General features: G+C 52.7%; 1 protein-coding gene across 1 annotated transcript; it reads left to right on the forward strand.

Moving 5' to 3' along the window:
* On the forward strand, window positions 1-23,375 carry lama1 (laminin, alpha 1). Its single transcript, XM_086151616.1, has 63 exons — window positions 1-67; window positions 2,472-2,642; window positions 3,501-3,613; window positions 5,056-5,107; window positions 5,340-5,530; window positions 6,942-7,121; window positions 7,231-7,320; window positions 7,417-7,534; window positions 7,792-7,970; window positions 8,058-8,151; window positions 8,236-8,381; window positions 8,480-8,620; window positions 8,784-8,927; window positions 9,870-9,971; window positions 10,046-10,260; window positions 10,339-10,450; window positions 10,537-10,647; window positions 10,820-10,947; window positions 11,016-11,102; window positions 11,169-11,380; window positions 11,564-11,670; window positions 11,754-11,934; window positions 12,018-12,154; window positions 12,232-12,465; window positions 12,591-12,734; window positions 12,818-12,997; window positions 13,094-13,279; window positions 13,366-13,493; window positions 13,594-13,723; window positions 13,798-13,938; window positions 14,163-14,281; window positions 14,585-14,674; window positions 14,809-14,999; window positions 15,081-15,223; window positions 15,338-15,436; window positions 15,512-15,623; window positions 15,706-15,862; window positions 15,952-16,162; window positions 16,251-16,606; window positions 16,677-16,815; window positions 16,894-16,996; window positions 17,079-17,195; window positions 17,266-17,448; window positions 17,517-17,671; window positions 17,755-17,898; window positions 17,971-18,104; window positions 18,183-18,330; window positions 19,662-19,786; window positions 19,873-20,023; window positions 20,104-20,248; window positions 20,325-20,466; window positions 20,541-20,655; window positions 20,725-20,877; window positions 20,953-21,104; window positions 21,185-21,379; window positions 21,457-21,628; window positions 21,705-21,811; window positions 21,933-22,122; window positions 22,201-22,350; window positions 22,460-22,613; window positions 22,698-22,831; window positions 22,933-23,146; window positions 23,221-23,375. The coding sequence occupies exons 1-63, from the start codon at window positions 1-3 to the stop codon at window positions 23,373-23,375; spliced, it is 9,276 nt and encodes a 3,091-aa protein (XP_086007742.1).
* The last annotated feature ends 39 nt before the right edge of the window (window positions 23,376-23,414 follow it).

Genomic DNA, 23,414 nt, shown 5'->3' on the forward strand with positions numbered 1-23,414 from the left:
ATGCGGTCGCTTCTCCTCCTCTTCCTCCCGCTGCTGCTGATGGGGGGGGCCTCCGCTCAGCAGAGAGGTGAGATGCTGCAGCCTTTCTCCTCCCGATCACCCCCATCGATACTTTTGATCAATCGATCTATCGATCAGCTTTCTCTCCCGACGTGTTTTCGTGCCCCTCGGAGCCTCCGATCAGCCCTTCGATCACCCTATCGACCTGATAAGTAGTTGCATGTCACGTTTTTTTTTTTTTCGCCTCCCCTCTCTTCCTAAAAGTTAATACTAGCCTATTAAAGTGATCCCATGTTTAAAAGAATATATATAAAAATGATGAAGTACAAGTTTTATACTTATTAATATCCCAGCTTGGGGGAAAAATAATCTGAATTGATTTTTCCCGTCTATAACTAGTTAATTACACAGGCTCCTGTGTAATTACCTAACTAGTAATATCTATAACTACTTCATTACACAGGTTCCTGTGTTATTGACTAGTTATGAATATACTTTTCGCTCTCATGGGGGTTACTGCGAGTTAGATATTTTAAAAATTACCCCGATGTGTCGTGGGATCTGAGCTGATTTGGATTTTGAGAAAACAGAGCCCGTCCTTGGAGGCGGCGGACGCCACGTTCCTGCCGCGTATCGCTGTTTCGTCTCTTGAAAAAGGCCAAAATACTCCCGAGCTCGGCTGTGACCGCCGGGAGGGGGAGAGTTACGGTCGGCAGCAGATTAAGTCTTTGTTTTTGTTGAAGATGTTTCCAATAAACTCTCCCAAGGTCTCCATCACGAGTTGAATGTCTTGTTGTGGGATGTTGAGTATCACCCAGATGTTCGCAATTTGGATTATTTATCATCATTTGTTTTGTGTTCGGAGGGGATTTCTTTTGAAAATCAACATCTGGGCTTTCCTAAAGAGAAATAGAAGGTTGAACGTGACATCTTGAAAATAAAAAGGGGTCAAAAGCACTGAGCGGTAACGGCTGAAATATCCCCGAAAACAAAGAGGCTTCAGAAGCAGATAAAAGCATCGTGTCTTTCAGGTAGTGTGTGTCTGTGTGTGTGTGTGTGTGTGTGTGTGTGTGTTTGGGGAAGGGGTCCTCTCTTAGACCCCCCCAGGCTACAGGCCTGTGTGTGTGTGTGTGTGTGTGTGTGTGTGTGTGTGTGTGTGTGTGTGTGTGTGTGTGTGTGAAAGAGCGACAACCTGCAGACAGTCAGACTGTGGCATGCTGGGAAACACACCATGTCTGTGTGTGTGATAATTAGTGTTAACAATCACGCCCCACCTCTTCCTCCCATCCTGCCCCCCCCACACACACACTATCCCTACACACACTCACACACAAACATAAGCACACACACATACATGCACGCACACTCACACAAAAACACACACACACACACAACCGCCCTCCAGTTATCCTCCCCCACCAGACTAATCATCACATCTTTATGGGGGAGGGGGGAGGGGTCACAGGTCAATCTGACCATGGACTGGGTGATTTAACACTACAACACACACACACACACACACACAGACACACACACACACACACACGAGGAGGAAAAGATGGTGGACATCAGCCTGATGTCCCCTTAAAGTTTCAGTTATCAATGGTGGGGAGGGTCGGTGCATGAAGCCATAGATCCGCTCTCTCTCTCACACACACACACACACACACACACATACACACACAGACACACACACACACACACACACACACAAACACACACATACACATGTAATTACTGTTTTGTGTGTGCAGCTGCAGAGGTGTGATAGCATCATCTGGGTGGTCTGACACACACACACACACATATACACACACTCATGCAAACAAACCACCTTTTACTACATTGTCAGTGCATGGCGGGGGGCAGTGTGTGTGTGTGTGTGTGTGTGTGTGCAGGGTCACTTTATCAAGTGGAATAGCTTCTTCTTTGTGGAACTCAAAAGTCCCATTTTGCCTCAGGGGGTTTTACAATCCGGCCTTTGACCTTTAACTCTTTAACTACCTGGTTCTATAAAAGTAAAAACTACAGAAAGCCTCAGTGTGTGTGTGTGTGTGTGTGTGTGGGTGTGTGTGTGTGTTTGTGTGTGATTTTTTTCCCACCTTCATCCTCTAGATCCGATCAGTAATGATGTCATCGGGTCTCTTGAAAAATGACATCATTTTCCATTTCCCTCACGCTTGTCATTCAAGCCTGAATTTCCCCACGGGTGTGTGTGAGAGGGTGAATCATGGGATGCGACCCTGTGATTGACAGGTGACCAGTCCTAGTTAAGCCCCGCCTCTCGCCCCAATATCATCCGCGATTGGCTGTGACCCGGAACGCAGGATGAGCTGTCCCGACAATGAACGAATGGGTGACTTCAGTTCCACCTGCAACTCTATCCCATACCAGGACAAGGTTTTTGACGCCATTTTTTTTATCCCCCCCTTGTATGTCGCCGTGACGACGGGGTCGCCAACATGTTTCAGGTCTCTTCCCCGCCATTTTGAACTTGGCCAGCAACGCGGTGATCACCAGTAACGCCACCTGTGGCGACCCCAGGCCCGAGGTTTACTGCAAGCTGGTGGAGCACGTCCCCGGACGCACCATCAAGAACCCGCACTGCCCCAGGTGCGACGCCAGCTCGCTGCTCGCCAAAGGTACACAGTTGTACTACTATTACTACTACTACTTCTACGCAGAACTGCAGTACCAATGTGTGATAGAGATACCTTAGTACCGTAATTTCTGGAATATTGAGCGCACCTGAATATAAGCCGCATCGGCTAAAAACAACGGAATAAGTGTATATATACATATATACGCGCACTTTTCTATAAGCTGCAGGTGTCCTCGTTGTAACATTTCTTCAGAAACATTTTTTTTTTTTACTTTTAATTAAATACATACGTACTGGAAATGCTTTTTTTCTGAACAGTGCCTGTAATGAAAAACATGAATAATAAATAACACAAGGAAAAGTCTATCCAATAATCCATTTTCTATCACCGCTTTGTCTCCTACTCTAGCTGATCGCTATCTTCGTCTTACACCTGCGCAATAAAAAACGTTAAAGTTGTCTTTGTCGGTGTCAGATTCGAACGGCCTCAGACTCTCATTGGTCTGATAAGATAAGATAAGATAAGATAAGATAAGATAAGATAAGATAAGATAAGATAAGATAAGATAAGATAAAATAAGATAAGAACAACTTTATTAATCCCGAAGGAAATTGTTGTGCCAGAGTTACAGAAAAATATAACAGTAATAAATAATAAAAAGAAAAGGCAGAATTAGAAATAGAAATAAACTATAAACTTCAAAGTGTCTCAGTGAAACTATAAACTGATGTGACGAGGCTAAACGTTTCGGCGGCATAAATCTTTTTAGCTTCCCAAAAAAAAACATACATTAGCCGCATCATTGTTTAAGCCGCAGTGTTCAAAGCGTGAGAAAAAAGTAGCGGCTAATGGTCCAGAAATTACGGAATTACAGTACTTGTTGTTGTTGTTCTTCAGAGCGCCACCCTATCACCAACGCCATCGATGGGACCAACCAGTGGTGGCAGAGTCCGAGCATCAAGAACGGACGTCAGTTCCACTGGGTCACCGTCACCCTGGACCTCAAACAGGTGTGAGAGAATATAGCAAGAATATATTCTCTTAGCAAGAGAATATATTCACAGTGGAGCCTTGACATACGCGTGCATCCACTTATGAGATTTCTGAGTTACCAGCTGTTGCAAAGTAGCGTTTAAAACCGGTCTGATGCGTCGCCTGCCACCAGGCAGCCCGGCGAAAATCATGGATAAACACGAGCAAATTGCGCGTGTTGTCGAGAAGTTGTTGTTAGTGAGATACCGTGGTGGAGAGCATCATCTGTGGAGACGTTTATGGGGATTTGGTGCGGCAGACGGCGGAATCGTCGACAGTCGAGGCATCGGAAGAGTCTTTCAAAGCTGGTCGGCGACGGTTTGATCACTCTGTCGCTAAATTAAGTTTAGCGATAAAGTGCAGCAAAGTATGCAAGTAACATTTAGCGTTACATTGTAGGATTAAGTGTGTAGCGACTAAATTCAAGGGTAAAAACACTGAATTTTTTTTACATTCTCTCTTATTCTGTCTTGTTCATTATTATAAAGTGAAATTTTGTTATTTAAAAACACAGAATGGGTTAATAGCATTATAATTAATTTTGATCGGGAAATTCAATTTGAAATTCAGTCATGCAACCAATAAAACTTGTAAGTCAAGGTTTAAGTTTATGTGTACAGTATACCCTTGTTTTTCGCGGGGGTTACGTTCCAAAAAGAACCCGTGATGGGCAAAATCCGTGAAGTAGAAACCTTTTTTTTTTTTTACAATTATTAGACAATTAATTATTATACATTGAAAAGAAAGAACAAACCATTTTACAGGCTCAATCATTTGTTTCACAACTAAAAGTACTGTACTTTAGAAAAGTTTTTTTCAACATATAACTTCTGTACTCTACTGTCAAATAATAATTTTAATCATCAATGTGAACAGAAAGTGACCACCGCGACCTTATTGCTGCTGCGAAACTTATTGCTGCTGTCGTCCTTATGTATGTCCTTATGTTTTTTTTCTTCCTTCTTTATGGAACGAACGGAAGATTCATTAATTCCGTAATGCCGACCTACAGCCGCATAGCTTTTACCTTCCCTTAGCATGTCCAGAACTTTAACTTCATCTGTGATAGATAGCATCTTCCTGCCGCAGGTGCTTTTGTCGGTCCAGAGGGTTTTGTCAACATGATGGGTTTTAGAGAAACTCGAAATTGCAAGAGAATTTGCACGTACGTAATGTAAATTTGTCAAGCTGTTTTACGTACGTGTACGTATTAAACTGCGACGTTATTGACGCACAGGTAGAGAAGAAGCGGAGTGACTTTTTAGCCAATCAGAATGCAGAACACAATGCACGATGCAAATCCGTGAAGTAGCGAAACCGTGAAAAGTAAACCGCGTTATAGCGAGGGATCACTGTATATACATACATATGTATACTGTATATATATATATATATGACCTCTGACCTCCATGTTTTCCAGGTGTTTCAGGTCGCTTACATCATCATAAAAGCTGCAAACTCTCCTCGACCGGGTGAGTCCGTCCGTCCGTCTGTGAATCGAAAATGTTCAAACTGAGAATGAGTGACGCGTTAGTCAGAGAAACTCGTCCAATCGTCACAAAACTACCAAGATGTTCATGATTGACAGCCAATGGTTGGAAGTCTCTGTGTGTGACCCCTCTGATTGACAGCTGACCCATCCAGGTTAAGCCCCGCCCACTCCCCCATCAGCACTGAATGAATGTTAAAACCGCGTCCGTTCAGGTAACTGGATTCTGGAGCGCTCTTTGGACGGCGTGACCTACAACCCCTGGCAGTTTTACGCCATCAGTGACTCGGAGTGCCTGACGCGTTACAACATCACGCCGAGACTCGGCGCTCCGACCTACAAGAGCGACACGGAGGTCATCTGCACGTCCTACTACTCCCGGCTGAACCCGCTGGAACATGGCGAGGTGAGACGGACGGACGCATCCGACCATTTGACTTCAGCTGCGCGCCGTAAATCTCCTCGGCAACGAGTGGCAGCTAATTTCACCCCGAGGACGGACAGGAAGGAGAGCGTCCAGACCAAACAGAAACCGGGGGGTAAAAAGTACTGCAGTAAAACAGGCGAATACGGAGGAAAGTACTAGATAGACCTAGCCACGTTACCATGGCAATTTATTCAAACTAGTCTCATAATGCCTCGCGGTCTAGTAGTCTAAATGTATTTACAGTATCCAGGCCCGTCGTACCCAGTACCCAGGACAAGATGTTACTGGCCCTTGGTCCAAAATCCAAGGCAATATAATCTGAAGCTTAATTCAGATTGTAAATAAGCTGACAAGCACTAAAGCAACAGGCAAGCTACCAGCAAGCTACCATCCTAACAAACGATATACAATCGCCAACTCCCTACCCGAGCCAGTAGCAGTGTGAAGCATGTCATCGGGGTTTTTAAGTGGGCACCTTCCCTTTCCGATGTTTCGTTGAGTTAGCGTACAAAACACCAAAGAAGGTTTAACAGGGAAGTCCAGCCTTCTGGAAACACCTGCCTCCCAGCCCAGCATTGCTCAACATCGCAAAGACGTATGCACATACACAAACAAACAAATTAATAAAGTGACAAATCTATGTCATAAATGTCTATGTCTAGTCATAAATCTGTGAATAAAATTGACAGCGTAGTTGGCGTCAGACAGAACAGGCCCAGTGACATGGGGAGGCTCTACCTTAATGAAAAAAGGAAAAAACAGCGATAACGTTTCTAAATGTTCTCAGAAACAAATCGTATCCTTAAATAGTTAGAGAATTTGCACATTTCCTGATCTAATATAAGCAAAGGTGCTGCAGTCGAGGCACATGCAGGGCCTCACAAACCGGGCTAGGTGGTGCATGCTCGTTTCTGTTTCTCAGCATGTCGCCTATAGAATACATGTAGAAAGATTTATTATATTATTAGAAAGACCACAACCTTTATCAAGCCTGTCCATCAACCTTCAACAATGTCTCCAGCGTAAGTGTGTGTTACAATTATTCTCACAGATCATAAAGTAAAACGTAGAGAAATGTCATGAGGTGAGGCAGACAATACTGTGCCTCACCTGAAGGGGGCGTATGTGAGTTAGCAAGTCCTTCTATAGGCTTCTCTGTAGGATGAAATAAATAAGCTAGATTCAAGTAAACGAGGAGGAGTGGTATATGCGTGTGGAATTAATACAGACATAAAGAAACAGACCACAAATTGTTTTCAAGTTTATGTAAAAAATTAGACGAGCCTTTCTGGAACATGAGAGTCATACAATTTTAAATATGGTTCTGAAGGAACCTCAATACACGCCACTGAATAGGCCGTTGTCCCTGCGGTATGCTGCCACCCCTCAGATCCACACGTCCCTGATCAACGGCCGCCCCGGGGCGGACGACCTGACCTCCGACCTCCTGGACTTCACCTCCGCCCGCTACATCAGGCTGCGCCTGCAGCGAATCAGAACGCTGAACGCCGACCTGATGACCCTGAGCTTCCGCGACCCTCGGGACATCGACCCTATAGTGACACGCAGGGTAAGGCGGCGGCGGCGGCGGCGGCGGCGGCGGCGGGCACCAGATGGGTTCATTTGGCATCAGACAGGGTCAGGTGACCCTGATGCTAACATCTGTCCTCTCCATCCAGTACTTCTACTCCATCAAGGACATCTCGGTGGGCGGGATGTGCATCTGCTATGGACACGCCCAGAGCTGCCCGCTGGACCCCGTTACCAAGGTGACACCACGGCATCACTGACACCAACACACACTTCTTTCAAACCACCGTTGCCAATTCCTGTGAATGTGTGTGTGTGTGTGTGTGTTTGTGCAGAAGCTGCAGTGTGTCTGCGAGCACAACACCTGCGGGGAGAGCTGCAACGAGTGTTGCCCCGGTTACCACCAGCAGCCATGGCAACCAGGAACCATCTCAGTGGGAAACACCTGCGAGAGTAAGAACCTGTTAGCAAGGGAGAGGAGGTTCTTTTGTTTTCCTTCCTGGATTCTTTTTTTACGTCCTCCTGCCTGGGTTCTCCACATGTTCCCAAATCTTGGTTCTCTCCATGGTTTCCTACCCAGTAAATGTCTCTGCATGTGGCCCTGTGATTGACAGGTGACCCTCCGCAGGTTAAGCCCCGCCTCCAAGGCCGCCGTCGGACTTTCCGGTGCTCCCGGGTCCCGCTGACACTCTGTCTCCCCCCCCCCGCAGAGTGTAACTGCCACAACAAGGCCGACGACTGCTTCTACAACCAGACCGTCGCCGACCTCGGGCTGAGCCTGAACGTCCACGGCGTTCGCCGAGGGGGCGGAGTCTGCGTCAACTGTCAGCAGCACACGGCCGGCGTCAACTGCGAGACCTGCGAAGAGACCTACTACAGACCCGCGCAGGTGAACGCAGCGATACCGCTCACAGGTACTGACTGTGATACCATGTACTGCAACCACGTATGTGTGTGTGTGTGTGTGTGTGTGTAGGTGTCGCCGTATTCGGACTTCCCCTGCGTGGAGTGTGACTGCCATCCGAGGGGGTCGGAGTCTTCGGTCTGCAGCAGAGACGAAGCGCAGCCAGGTGGTGACGATCGTGAAATGAAGACGATGGTGATTGTGTCGTTGTTTATGGTGTGTGTGTGTGTGTGTGTGTGTGTGTGCGCAGGTCAGTGTGTGTGCAAGCAAGGCTTCGGGGGCCGACGCTGTGACCGCTGTGCGTTCGGCTACAGGGACTTCCCCCGGTGTGTGCGCTGCGAGTGCAACCTGGACGGCAGCACCAACACCGACCCTTGCAGCGACTGCGTGTGCAAGGTAGGACACACCAACCCCACACGTGTGTGTGTGTGTGTGTGTGTGTGATACGCCGCTCACCCCCTGTGTGTGTGTGTACGTGACACTCCACACTGCAGGACAACGTGATGGGTGCTCACTGCGACCTGTGCAAGCCCGGGTTCTACAACCTGCAGGGGGGGAACCCGCTCGGCTGCAGCGACTGCTTCTGCTTCGGGGTGTCCGACGTCTGCGAGAGTTCCAGCTTGTCCACCGTGCAGGTACCAACACACACACACACACACACACACACACACTCTATATCAACAGGTGCCACTATGTGAAAACCTAGCGGTATAACAGTGTTATTACACATAAAAGAGGTTAAAGTGACTGATACAAGATACGCCCACTTCCTGTTGAGTCCGAATGTGTTTTTCTCAGGTCGTCCACAGAGACGCGTCGCTCCGGCCGTCTCACCCCGTCATCCATAGCAACGAGCTCCCCGTCCCCGGCAACACATCCTCAGGCCACGGGCACGGCGTCACGCTCTCGTGGTCGGCGCCGCCCGGCTTCCTGGGCAACAAGGTGAGCGTCGGCCGGCTCCTGATTGGACAGGACTCTTACAAGTGGCGAACCCAAGGGTCGGTAAAGGGTCAGTGGCTATTTGACCCCTCTGAGGCGGCTTCCTGTGGGTTCTATTTATTTATTTTATTTTATTTTGTTTATTTTTAAAATTTTATGTTAAATTTGAAGATTATGGCGAGCTTGTAACATCTAAATAAAAGATATTAAAATACTTTTGTCGCTTTTAAAAAGCAAATGCACGCGCCAGTAAAAGGATAATTTAACTTGAGGTTTTTTATTTTATTTTAGTTTCTTCATTTTTAAAATGTGATTTTAAATTTGAAGATTATGGCGATCTTGTAACATGTAAATAAAAGGTGTTAAATATTTTTGTTGCTCTTAATAAGCAACTGCACACCCCAGTTAAAGAGTAATTTAAGTTTATTTATTTTAGTTTTTTTCCTTTTTAAAATGTAATTTTAAATTTGAAGATTATGGCGATCTTGTAACATCTAAATAAACGTGTTAAATTATTTTTGTTGCTCTCAATAAGTGACTGCACGCGCCAGTAAAAGCATAATTTAAGTTTAGCTTTTTTATTTTATTTTAGTTTTTTTCATTTTTAAAACGTAATTTTAAATTCAAAGATTATTGCAATCTTTTAACATCTAAATAAAGTGTATTAAAAAATGTTTGTCGCTCTTAATAATCAAATGCACACACAAGTAAAAGGATAATTTAAGTTTAGCTTTTTTATTTTATTTTTTCATTTTTAAAAAGTAACTTTTTAAAAGTAAAAAAAAAGCGACTCACATTTTGCTTATACCTAGCATAAAGGTAAAAAATACCGTTATATGGCGTTTTAAATTTCAAAAGTGCCGCGTGGATCCCGATGTTTTCTTCACTGGTGGAAAAGCTGCCGGTTAAAGGTCTGACCCGTCTGGTGTTTGTCTCCGTCTCCAGCTGCTGTCCTACGGCGGCTTCCTCAACCTTTCCCTGCTTTACGACGTCCCGCCGGACAACGCAGACCGCGCCCTCCCCGCCCACGGCGACATCCTCATCGAGGTGACCTCAACTTGGGACGTTTAAATCGACAACCGCCGTCCGTCCGGTCGTCAACTTCCTGTCTGTGTCCGCAGGGTAACGGCCGAACCCTGCGCGTCTCGCCCCCCTTTGTGTTTTTACTGTCGCCGCTGGCCGAGCAAGTGGCCGCGGCGGCGATGCTCCCTCGCCAATTCGTGGACGACAGCGACGGCGCCCGGGTCACCCGCGACGACCTGCTGTCAGCGTTAGCCGGCGTGACGTCGCTCAGGGTCAGGATTTACCTGAACGCCTCCGTCGATGCGCCGATACGGTGAGAGGGGGATTCAAAATGTCAAAGGTCCGAAACGCCAGAAGTCCGGTCACCTCCCGCCTCGTGTTTCTCCTCCAGCCTCGGCTCGGTGTCCCTGGACGTGGCCGACCACGGCGCGGACGGGAGCCGCCAGGCAGTTGCCGTGGAGACGTGCGAATGTCCCTGGGGTTACAGCGGCACGTCCTGCGAGGTCAGAGGTTCATCCGGCGTTTGTTTTTTTGTTTTTTCCCCCCACACTGTCGCCGCTCACCGCCATTTACCTGTCCTGCGTTCCAGTCTTGCCTCCCGGGTTTCTACAGGCTCGGCGGCGTTCTGTTCGGCGGGAACTGCATGCAGTGTGAGTGTAATGACCACGCCGGCGAGTGTGACATCAACGGAGTGTGTGTGGTGAGTATTTCACGAAAACATGTAATAACAACAGTATTATCTAGTAAGTACTATGTTATTACACAGGAATAGCCGTTAAACGCGCAGAGTGCCAAATATGCGGCCTGAGTAGCCCCGCCTCCTTCCTGTGAGGTCGTGGCACGGCGGTGCGATCAACCTGTTTGCTCCTCAGGGTTGCGCCCACAACACCACCGGCCTCCACTGCGAGACGTGCCTCCCCGGTTACTATGGCGACGCCACCGAAGGGACGACCGGGGACTGCCGCCGCTGTCCGTGCCCGCTGACGGAGCCGTCCAACAGGTACGCGTCCTCGCCGGCGACCCTCGTGCTCGACCTTGACCTCGACCTTGACCCGAATCTGGTCCCAGTTTCAGCCCCACCTGCGTGCTGGAGGCGTCGGGACAGGTGTCATGTGACCAGTGCCTGGAAGGATACGCGGGAGGACGCTGCGAGAGGTGAGGACGCCGTAAAGTTTGTCCTCGAGTCGCCCCGATTCACCTTCTCCCGTGCCTGTCCCTCAGGTGTGCCAGCGGTTTCTATGGCAACCCCCAGGTGCTGGGCGGCTCCTGCGTCCGCTGCGACTGCAACGGCAACGTCGACGTGAACGAGGCGGGTCACTGCGACGCCGTCACCGGGGAATGCCTGCGTTGCCTGGGCAACACGGCCGGGAGACGCTGCGAGGTCTGCGCGCCCGGTTACTACGGAGACGCCGTGCACGCTAAGAGCTGTCAGGGTGAGACGCACACTTGCGCGCGCACGCCGACTCCGCCGTCGTGTCGCGGCAGGAATGTTGATCTTTTCAAATCCAGATTAGAATCGACCTTTGACCTTCTTCCGCTCCCACATGACTGCGCCCGCTCGCCGCTGCCCCCTGCTGGTCACACCGAGTATTGCAGTTCTTTTTTCTCCTCCCTAGAGTGCGGCTGCAACTCAAGCGGCGCCGCGTCCGGCGAGTGTGACGTCACGACGGGTCAGTGCCCGTGCAAAGAGAACGCCTCGGGACGAACCTGCGACCGCTGCCTGGTGAGATCCCCTCAAACCGACCGCCGCTCCTTCCCAAAACCGCTTCCTCATTCCCTTCGCCCTTCTCGGCGTGCCGCTGACAGCCGGGGTTCTTCGGGCTGCGGAGTGGCGATGGCTGTCGGGCCTGCGGCTGCAACCAATCCGGATCCTTGTCCCGGTCATGTGACGAAGACGGACGGTGCCTGTGTGTGGAGGGCGTGGCCGGAGACAAATGCGACCGATGCGGGCACGGCTTCTACGGTTTCCGAGACAACGGCTGCACAGGTGAAGAAAGACGGGAAAGAGATAATCTGGCGTGTGATTGGTCGGTTGCTCTTCTCTAATTGGCCCCGCCCCCTCCTTCCCAGCGTGCAAATGCAATCACACCGGAGGCAACTGCGACCCCGAGAGCGGCGAGTGTATTTGCCCCGCCCACACGGTGGGACCCACCTGCCAACACTGCGAGGAAGGTCACTGGGGTCACGACCCTGTGAAGGGTTGCCAGGTGCGTGCACGGGCGCAGGACATGCGCACGACAAGAAGCGCACACGCACGTACTCACGGTCGTGTTGTTTCTTGCAGCCGTGCGCCTGCAGCCGAGCAGGAAGCTCCGCCCCCCAGTGTAACCTGACCAATGGGCAGTGCTCCTGCAGGGACGGCTTCTCCGGCAGGTCGTGCGACAAGTGTTCCCCAGGTTACTATGGTTACCCGGCGTGCGCGCCCTGTGGCTGCGACGCGGCGGGCACGGAGGAGGCATTCTGCAACACGACGCAGGGGGTGTGTGACTGTCTGACCAACGGGGAGTGTGTGTGCAAGGTAACGTGAAGCGTGCTTTCCCACGCCTCGGCAACTTGCTACTAACCACCAGGTGATGTAACTATGTGTGTGTGCGTGCGTGTGTGTGTGTGTGTGTGTGTGTGTGTGTGTGTGTGTGTGTGTAGCCTGGCGTGGCCGGGAAGCGCTGCGAGGAGTGTGTCCTGGGGTTCTTCGGCCTCTCAGCAGAGAACCCAGACGGGTGTTCCCAGTGTTTCTGCTCGGGTCTCAGCGGCGACTGCGAGGAGCAGGGGGGCCTCAGCCGAGTCCTGGTAACACACACACACACACACACACACACACTCACACACACACACTTGGTGCATCACACATGAGGTCATATTTACCCCGGCAGATCTCCTTGGAGGACTCGCCCGCTTCGCTGTCGCTGGTCACGCAGTCCCGCCTGCAGGGCGTCATGTCGGGCGTCCACCAGCAGGGCGGCGACACGCTGCTGGACACCCGTCAGCTGAACGCCAGCAGCCTGAGCGGGCCGCTCTACTGGAGGCTACCTGAGCAGTTCGAGGGCAACCAGGTACGGCAACCCATGGGATACCGCTCCCGGTGCCATGCAAGTCACGGATCGGTTGTAATCTGTCATTCTGTAAATGCCGCGCTGCGTGTTTCTTAGCTGATGTCTTATGGCGGCCTGCTGTCCTATGTCGTCGCCTTCTACGCCGAGGACGGCTCGGGGCTGACCAATCAGGAGCCTCAGGTGCTGATGAGGGGAGGGACGCTGAGGAAGCTGGTCATCTACACCGACATGGTCGCCCCGGGCAACGGTGTCAGGACAAGGCATGATATTCGGCTGATGGAGGTACAGCAAGTCGGAATCGTAGCTGTTTGAGCGGAGGGGGGGACCTGCGGGAAATTAAAGCGTGTGTGTGTGTGTGTGTGTCACAGCACAAGTGGAAGTATTTCAACTCAGTGTTGGAGAAGGCGGTGAGCCACGCCGACTTCATGTCCATCCTTAGCAACGTGCACTACGTCATCATCAAGGCGTCGTATGGGACGAGACTGCAGCAGAGCAGGTGCGTGTGCACACACACACACACACACACACACACACACACACACACTCACACACACTTTTTGCAGGCTTATGTCATTTTTGTGTGCTTTTTCTGGAAGGATCTCAAACATCACCATGGAGACGGCAGCAAAGGATGAGGAGACGAAGGGGTCAGAGGTCGGGAGGGTGGTGGCCAGACGGATCGAGTCGTGCGTCTGCCCGCCAGGTTACGCCGGGCTGTCCTGCCAGGTAAGGACGTCCTCCGCGCCCGTTGCCGTGGTTTCCGCCGCCGTCGAGTCACGCCGTATTGTGCACGCCCGCAGGAATGCGCGCCCGGTCATTTCAGACTGCCGCGTTCCGAGCTGACGTCCCAGGACCAGAGGTCACTGTTCATGGCGCCGTGTGTGCCGTGTCGCTGCAACAACCACAGCGAGACGTGTGACGCAGAGACGGGGGAGTGTCAGGTGATATGAAAGATGTCTCTAGATTTGTTTATGACTAGTTTATGACTAGTTTATATTGATGTTTTGCTTATTACCATGTAATAACTATGTTATGCACAACAATGGTATCCAGTGTTTTTAAAATGCATGAATAAAAACAATGTGATTGACAAAAATTGCCTTTCAAATGACATTAAAAGCAAAAATTTATGACAAGCACATGATAAAAATTTCTTTAAATGCAGAACTGTCAGCATCACAGCAGCGGGCCGAGCTGCCAGCTGTGCGCCCCAGGATATTACGGGAACGTGACGGGTTCCATCGGCGACTGCTCACTGTGCGCCTGCCCCCTGCGGGACCGAGGGTAAGCTGTAACTTATCGAATGATTCACCCATTCACTGGCTCACAATTCACAGAATCACAGTGACTCATGATTCACTGAGTCACTGATTCATGATTCACTGAATCATTGATTCACGATTCATTGAATCACTGATTAATGAATCACTGAATCAGTGATTCACGATTCACTGAGTCACTGATTCACAATTCACTGAATCACTGATTCATGATCCACCGAATCACTGATTCATGATTCACCAATTCACTGATTCTCCCGTCCACCTAATTTCCTCGAGCCTTTTTAACCTGACCTTTTGACCGCAGCTTCAGCCCCACCTGCGTCTCGGAGGGAGCGCTCGGAGACTTCCGCTGCGATGCCTGCCAGGCCGGGTACGAGGGCCGATACTGCGAGAGGTGGGTCACCGCGGCGACGACGTCACCTTGACGTAGCGTTGCTATGCTAGCAGGCGTTGCTCTTATGCTATCTCGCTAGCTGTTCATCCGGAACCGCTCCCATATTTTCGTGACTCAACTTTCCGAACGTACAGGTGCTCTATGGGTTACTATGGCAACCCCACGCTGCCCGGGGGCTGCTCGCTGTGCAACTGCAGCGCCTGGGGCTCGCTGCACCAGCTGTGCGAGCCGCTGAGCGGGCAGTGCCCGTGCAAGGCCGGGGTCACGGGTCAGCTCTGCGACCGCTGTGCGAGTCGCCACGTGCTGGAGGGAGGGGAGTGCGTGTGTGAGTACCAACAAAACACACACACACATACACACACACTCATACGTCCCTTTGTGGCCCTGAGCTGACTTTGCGTTTCAGCGTGCGCTGACGAGTGCACCGGCCTCCTCCTGGACGACCTGGACAAACTGCACGCCGACTTCATGTCTGTCAATCTCAGCCGCCTCGCCATGGCGCCCTACAGCCAGCTGGTGGTGCTGGAGAACCGGACCAGGGACTTCCAGGTACGAGGAAGAGGAACCCTCGCCGCCAACGCCGCCGCCGCCGCCGCCTTATTATTATCTTTCTTGAACAGAACCGATAAAAACGTCCACCTTTGTCTATGTGCGTCGGCGTAGGAGATGCTATCCAGGCGCACCGCAGCATCCATGGACTTCTCCAGGCTGGAGGACGAGTCTGTGCACTTGACCTCTGACCTCAATGCCCTGGCGCAGCAGGTAACCTTTGCCCTAAAACACGCACAGCGTATCACTGACACCCGTGACATTGTATCCCGACTGCTGATTGGCCAGGTCACGCGGATTTCTAACCGCCTCGAGGAAGTTGCCGCGTCCGCTGACACCAGCCTCTCCCAGGGTTCCTCGCTGCTGGAACGACTCAGCGGCCTCCAGGATGACATTCAGGGTAAATTACAGGAAATAATCAGATATTGGTAATAACTGTGTTATTACACATGTTATTACGAACCCCCGTCTGATTGGTGCAGAGCTGAAGAGAGAGGCGGAGCATCTGAACCGGACCTCCGAGGACGAGCTGGACGCGGCCAATGAGACGGAGCTGCTGAGCGAGATGGAATCCACGCTGGAGCTCGCCAGGGCCGTCAACCTGACGAGCGCCCGCGGCGCAGCCAATCAGGAGCTGAGGTGCGTGACGTGTCCATGCGGGGAAAATGTCACCGAAAAAAAATGTCCGGAAGGGGTTGAAAATGACATCTGCCCCCTCGCCGCCGCAGCCTCGCCACGTCTCTTCTCCAGCTGCTCGACCGGGACTTCCTGTCCGGCGCAGAGGCGCTCGGCAACAAGCTCCGCCCCCTCGCCGCTTCCCTGGACGCCCATGTGGAGACGCTGTGGCGGGCGGAGACGCGGCTGAGCAACGCCGCGCAACTGAACGCGCAAACACACGCGCTGCTAGACGGCACCAACACACTTCTGCAGCGCTACCAGGTGAAAGGCACACAAACACACACACACACACACACACAGGAGGAGGGTGATGCACTTCTGTCATGCGTTACTCATTTCTTCTTCTCAGCTGGACCATCAGAACATCTCAGCCGCCTGCGCCTCGGCAGAGGCGGTGACGGAGGAGAGCCAGCACCTTCTAGCCGACGCCGTCGACCTGATGGAGGAGCTGACGAACGCCACCGCGGTAAGACAACACACACGCTCACCGTCCAAAACAACCATCACACACACACACACACACATTCTGGTTTGCCTGCAGGAGGTGGACGCGGTCGGAGGGCAGCTGGAGCAGTGGCGCCCCCTGCTGAGGAAGAAGGTGGACGGCCTGGTCGTGGGGCTGAAGATGGCCGACGCCCTGGAGATGGTTTACCGCGCGGAGAACCGCTCCTACGAGCTGCGGGGAGACGCCGACGCCATGCACAGGTAAATCCCCGTTGTGTGTGTGTGTGTGTGTGTGTCTGTGTGTGTATTTACTGTGTGTGTTTCCCTCCAGCTCTCTGTCCTCGGTGTGCAACGCTTCCTGCAACGGCAGCCGATTGGCTGAGCTCGACAGCGGCGTGGCGGAGCGGGTTGACTCCGCCCACCAGCTGGCCTCGCAGGCCCTCCTCCACGCCACCGCCGCTCTGAACACGGTAGGCGTGACTGACACCGTTAAGTGCGGGCGCCGCCTTGACGGCACAGCTTTGCTAGCGCTTTTCGTGTCTTTTCAGACCGTCCAATCAGGACAGCCGCTGTCAGAGGAGGGGGCGGTCCTACTGAACGCCAGCTTAGATGTGTTGGAAGAAGGTTGGCGGGTTAACCAGACAGCTGAAGGTGCCTCGTGCTCTGTGTGTGTGTGTGTGTGTGTGTGTGTGTGTCTGTGTGCGTCTGACTGACCTTCCACCTCCCTCTCCAGACCTGAAGGTAAACGTCTCCATGGTAACCACCAGACTCAGGCTCATCAGGGAGAGCGTCCGGAACACAAGCCTGATGCTCCGCAGGCCAATCGGAGAGCTCCGGAGCCTCGCCAACGGTGAGGGTCGACGGTTCCGTGATCGATCGGTCGTCCCGATCAATGGGGATATTGATGACTCCGTCCGCAGATTCCATGACGCTGCTGCAGCAGGTGGAGAGCCGGACCGCCGCCGCTCGCAACGACCTGCAGGAGGCGATGCGGCGGCTGCACGCCATCTCCCGGCAGCTGGAGGACTCCTCTTCCGTGGTGGAGAGCACCAACAGCACCGTGGCCGAGACCAACCGGCTAATGACGCGCACGCACGCCACAGGTGCATCCCGCCGCCAACGCCGGGCCTCCCCCTTCACGTCCCCGCCCACTCACTTCCTGTTTCTCCAGCCGAGGAGGTGCGGCAGAAGCTGGAGGAGGCGGAGCATCGCACCGATCGCCTGATTGACAGGATCAAACCTCTGAGCGCGCTGGAGGAGACGCTCGGCAGGAACCTGTCCGACATCCGGGAGCTGATTGACCAAGCGAGGAGACAGGCGGCCTCGGTACACACACACACACACACACACACACACACGCACTGATTTAAGGAGAGGTGATGATGTCACGAATGTTGTGATGTCATCAGATCAAGGTGGCGGTGCAGGCGGACCGTGACTGCGTCCGCTCCTACAGACCTCAGATCGAGTCCAGCAACTTCAACGCCGTCACCCTGACGATGAAGACGAGCAGCAGGGACAACCTGCTGTTCTACCTGGGGAGCAACACTGTGGTACGCACACACACACACACACACACACACACGGGTAGAGGACACACACTCTGACTTGCTGCTCGTGTTCAGCCGGACTTCCTGGCGTTGGAGATGCACGAAGGGAGGGTGTCCCTGCTGTGGGACGTGGGTTCGGGGGCCTCCAGGCTGGAGTATCCTGGGCTGGACGTGACCAACAACCGCTGGACTAGGATTAACGCCACACGGTTAGCACGCATGCACGCACGCACGCACGCCGCGTCACCCCCGCGCTCTTCACCTTCAACTCGCTGTGGCGTCTGCAGGTTCGGCGCCCGAGCCTTCCTGTCCGTCCATCAGCTGGGGTCGCCTCCGTCGCCGGCGGTGACGGCCACGTCGGTCGGCCCCGCACGCGTCCTGGACGTCGACAACAACACGGTGATTCACATCGGCGGGCTTGGAGCGCGCACGCAGGTAACACACACACACACACACACACACACACACAAATGGATGAACAGTGATCCCTAGTTGATGGTGAGGTTACATTCCAGGATCAGCAAAAAACATCATAAATAGTAGCACCTATTTTTTTTCTATTTTTATATTTAAATAGATTTAAAATCTTTATAAACATCCCAACATTCTTAATAACTTTTCTTAAGATTCACTGATGCTGAAATGACGGCCGCCAGCAGAGAAGTTTCTCCCTCGTCGAGAGGTTTTTCAACAAGTTAGCATTAGCATCTTAGCTTCAGCACCAGACACCAGCACAGTTTTTAGTGTAAAGGAGAACAAGTGAATTATAAAAATCTTGATATGTAATTAACTGTTCCTTTAAAAAAATACATGACAAACAGACATACAGGACATACAAAATACATGAGATTCATGAAGAAAAGTGCCATTTCAACGACACTATGTTCCGCAGTTCCGTCTTCTCAGTTTTCCGTGCATTTTGTTGTATTTTTCGCCATGGCAAGTCTAAGAGTGGCACCGAAATTTGCTGCATCTACACCGAGCATACGGGTTTCTTATTAACCTCAACGAATAAATAAGATGTGGTCCATCTTTCTTGGAAAACCCTACATTCCATGTCCACTTTTCTCTCAGAAATAAAAATAAATAAATAAGAATAAATACATAAATAATAAATAAAATAAATATGAATATAAATATGGATAGACAATAAATGTAAATTGAGACATTGACACTCCCATTGTGTCACTCTATTTATATTGTTGTTTAGTTATTGTATAAATATTGTATTTTTCACCCTCACTGTTCAATGATGTTGCCCATTGCCTTCCTTATGTTGTTTTTGTTGTTGTTATCTACTCATCTGCTGTCTACTTATTCGTGGATTTTTTTTTTTTGTCTTGCTATATCCTGTCTTCTGCCTTTCTATTTATACGCAATTGATATTTACATTTCTTTCTTTTTTTTTTTGACATTTTAACTGTACACCCAGTATATCCAGTCTACTCTACAGTCTTGTTTTTGGTTGCTGTCACGGCAGAAAATCCCAGGTTTGATAGCGTCATTAGCGAACCGTTCACCGCAAATAATGCATAGCGTGCACGGAGCTTGTGCCTTACCTGCTGCGATGGAATCATTATATTTTCTTTCAAACGCCACTTTCTTTTGGCTGCGACGCTGCTGCTGGTCTGGTCGTTTGCTGGTTTCCTCCCGAAGAAGCTCTCCAGCTACTTTTAGCTCATTTTTTTTTCAAGTGCTAGCTGATGTGTGTCATGGAGTGACGACCGGTATAGATGGTAACAGTGTGTGTGTGTGTGTGTGTGCAGAAGCCTGCGTCCCTCCGCTGGTCGACCTTCCAGGGCTGCTTGGGCGAAGTGTCGGTCAACGAGAAGAACATGGGACTGTGGAACTACAACAGCAGAGAGGGGGAGTGTGCGGGCTGCTTCAGCAGGTGTGTGTGTGTGTGCTTGCATATGTGTGTGTGTGTGACCTCTGACCTCATCCGAGTACTCAAGCCCCGCCTCCTTGGCGTCTCAGCCCGCAGGTGGAGGAGACGTCCTTCCACTTCGACGGCTCTGGATACTCGCAGGTGCAGAAGTCTCTGCAGACCACGTCCACCTCGGTGGTGTTCCTCTTCAAGACGCTGTCGCCCGGCGGGCTGCTGCTCTACATGGCGTCCAACAACACGGTACCGCCGCCGCCGCCGCTGTACGCCGTGTTATCGAGAAGAACCCCGTCACGACGCCTCTCTTCCTGTCCCCTTTCCAGAAGGACTTCCTGTCCATCGAGCTGGTGGAGGGCTCCGTCCGTTTGACCTTTGACCTGGGCTCGGGGCCTTTGGTTCTGACCTCCAGCAGGAAGTACAACAGCGGCGTCTGGTTCAAGGTCATGCTGCGGAGGAGCAAACGCAAAGGTGGCGGCAATTCCGGTGACAACGCGTGTAAATAAGCGGGAATACGTGCGATTGACGGGGCTGGTTTGCGTTCCAGGTTACCTGTCGATCATGCCGGCCGACCAATCGTCGGAGAAGGAGGTTCTGGAGGCGGAGTCTCCCGGCACGGCGTCCGACCTCAACCGCTCCGATCAAGACCCCATCTACATCGGGGGAATCCCCACGACTTGGCCAATCAGGTGGGTCGGGTTGCGTCACGTGTTGGGGTTCCCGCGTCGGCTTGTTCTGACCGCGGCGCCTGTCCCGTTGCCAGGCGACAAGTCGTATCCAGGTCGTACGTCGGCTGCATCAGGAACGTGGAGATCGCGCGGTCGAACTTTGACCTCTTAAGAGACGCGTACGGCGTCAGCAAGGGCTGCGTGCTGGAGGTGAGACCGATCGATCACTGATTGCCGATCTTATCTTTGTCAATATTGACGTATCGGTGATGTCGCCAGGCGATGCGGAGCGTCTCGCTGCTGAGCGGCGGTTTCGTCCAGCTGGCTCCCCTCGCCGTCGGGCCGGAGGCGGAGCTAATGCTCTCTTTCGCCACCCGCAACCGGTCGGGCGTCGTCCTGGGGGCCTTCAGAGACGACCGCGCTCACAGACAGGTGAGGACGCCGGATGGCTTGTGAGGTCAAAGGTCACAAATTAAGCAGGTTATAACGGCGTGTGTGTGTGTGTAGCCTGTCCTCTTGGTCCACTTGCTGTCTGGTTCGCTGGAGGCGGAGCTTGACCGGGTGGGCGGAGCCTCCCGTCGGGTGTCTTTGGTGAAACCCGACGGGGGATCGTACGCCGACGGGCGCAAACACTCGCTGATCGTCACCCTCGGCGCAAAGTAGGCGGAGTCTCACTCACTCCCTCTCTTGGGTGTTCGCCGGTCTCAACGCTTCTCTCTGGCCCCGCCTCCTTTTCCAGGTCGCTCTCTGTCCGGCTGGACGAGGACGTGGTGAAGTCCGTACCCCTCACGCCAAGCGGACCGCCGAGCCCTTCGCTGGTGACCTTCTTCGTAGGTGGCGTGCCCGCCGGGCTGGACGCTCATCTACCAATCAGATTACGCAACACCTCCAGGTCCTTCAGGGGCTGCATCCAGAACCTGGTGTTGGCCGGCAGGTACTTCACCGCCATCACAGCGGCGACGCTTGGTTGCTTCATTTTCGTCTGATCGTTTTGATCGGTGGGATTGGCAGACTCGTCGACCTATCGGGAGCCGTGAGGTACGAGGGCGCTGAGCTCGACAGCTGTCTATTGGAGGAGAGAGTAAGGGAGGCGGGGCTTCCCGAAGTCGCGGATCCCACGTCTGACCCCGCCCACCTGTCTGTAGCTCCTCCCACCAAACTGGGCGCCAAGACACCCGCATCGGTAATAAGCCTGACCCGATCAAATCATCGTAAGCGATCGATAGTCACTTCATTGGTTATCGGTTATTGATACGCAGTGCGCGCCGGAGGCGGAGCCGAGCTTCCTGCCGTCGGCGGTCCAGTTCGGCTCGTCCAGGCACAGTCACATGACCTTCGTCATCAAACCCGCCGCCGTCCGCAGGAGGTACGCTGCTGATCGCCGAAAGGGGCGGGATGTTTATTCAGAAAAGGGGTGGGGCTTGGCTCAGAAAAGGGGCGGGGCTTGGTTCAAAAAAGGGGCGGGTCTAACAACACGGACGTTTCAGCCTCTCGGTCCAGCTGCGGCTGCGCAGCCGAGCGCAGGACGGCCTGCTGCTGCTCCTCGCCGACGCCAACCTGATGGACTTCGCCGTCCTGCGGCTGGCGGCGGGACGGCCGCTGATGTCGGCGGACCTGGGCAAAGGGATCGCCACTGCGGGGTCGTCCATCGCCATTAACGACGGAGGATGGCACACAGTGAGTCCACAAACACACACACACACATTTGCTATTACTTTGCACTCGATGTTGAGGAAGCTTCTCCCCGCCTATCAGGTGAAGGCCGACATCGGCCGCCACTCGATATCGGTAGCGGTGGACGGCGCCGCTCCCGAATCGGTGGCGATCAGAGGGAACCAGCTGGACGTGGGAGCTCGTCTGTATCTGGGAGGACTGCCGCACACACACAGCACGAGGAGGATCAACGTAAGACACGCACATCATGTGTCCAGTCGTTACAGCAACCTCTCTATGACTGAGTTAATTTCGCATCGGTGTTTTCTTCGCCGCCATGTTGGTTCCCACACGCTCGCAGGTCAGCAGCAGCCTCCCCGCTTGCATTCACTCCGTCAGCCTAAACGGCGCCGCCCTGGATCTGTCCCGCCCCGCCACGCAGCACGCCGTCACCTCGTGCTTCGCCAAGGACCAGGCCGGGAGCCACTTCAACGGCAGCGGCTTCGCCGAGCTGAGTGAGCGACGGCGTCCGTTTTTTTTTCCCGGGGGTTTCAAGAAAAACGACGTTAATCGCTTGTTCAATCTGCCCGTGTGTTTAGTGCGCAACGGTTACAAGGTGGGATCGGACGTGACCGTGTCTCTGGAGTTCCGCACGACCCAATCAGAGGGGGTGTTCTTGGGTATCAGCAGCGCCAAGGTGGACGCCATCGGGCTGGAGATGGTGAAAGGACAGGTGTGTGTGTGCTAGGCTAACAGGCTAACTTTCTTAACTGACCCATCCCAGGCTTGTTCTTGTTTTTAGCGTGTTTTGACCGTCTGGTCCGCCCCCTCCAGGTGGTGTTTCACGTCAACAACGGTGCGGGGCGAGTCACGGCGCGCTCCTCGGCTCAGACGCTGTGTGACGGGCGCTGGCACCGCCTGCTGGCCCGCAAAACCAAGAACTCGCTGAGCCTGAGGGTGGACAGACGGAGCTACACCACCGCCAACCCTTACCCGCACTCCACCTCGGCAGAGACCAACAACCCCGTCTACCTGGGCGGGTACCCGGGTAAGTTCGCCGACGGGCGCGCGTGATCGACGGCCGGACGGCCGGGGTTTCACCTGTCGGCGTTTACGTTTCAGTCGGCGTCAAGCAGAACTGCCTGTCGACCAGCGCCGGCTTCAGAGGCTGCCTGCGGGACGTCCAGATCATCAAATCTCACCTCATCAACGTCCTGGACGTCAGCTCCGCCCACAGCCTGTCCGGCGTCACCCCCCACTCCTGTCCTGTTGCCTAGCAACGGCAGCTCCCGTTGTGATTAGTCCAGGATTTTTTT

Source organism: Fistularia commersonii, chromosome 8 (genome assembly GCF_037954325.1).
Source record: "Fistularia commersonii isolate RoL2024-O1a breed Wild chromosome 8, RoL_Fcom_v1.0, whole genome shotgun sequence".
Lineage (NCBI taxonomy): Eukaryota > Metazoa > Chordata > Actinopteri > Syngnathiformes > Fistulariidae > Fistularia > Fistularia commersonii.

Coding starts and splice junctions, on each gene's coding strand:
- lama1 (XM_086151616.1), top strand. CDS start 1: ATGCGGTCGCTTCTCCTCCTCTTCCTCCCGCTGCTGCTGATGGGGGGG. Junction 7,122..7,230: donor ACCCTATAGTGACACGCAGG/GTAAGGCGGCGG, acceptor CTCTCCATCCAG/TACTTCTACTCCATCAAGGA. Junction 20,249..20,324: donor GCGGAGGAGCAAACGCAAAG/GTGGCGGCAATT, acceptor TTTGCGTTCCAG/GTTACCTGTCGATCATGCCG.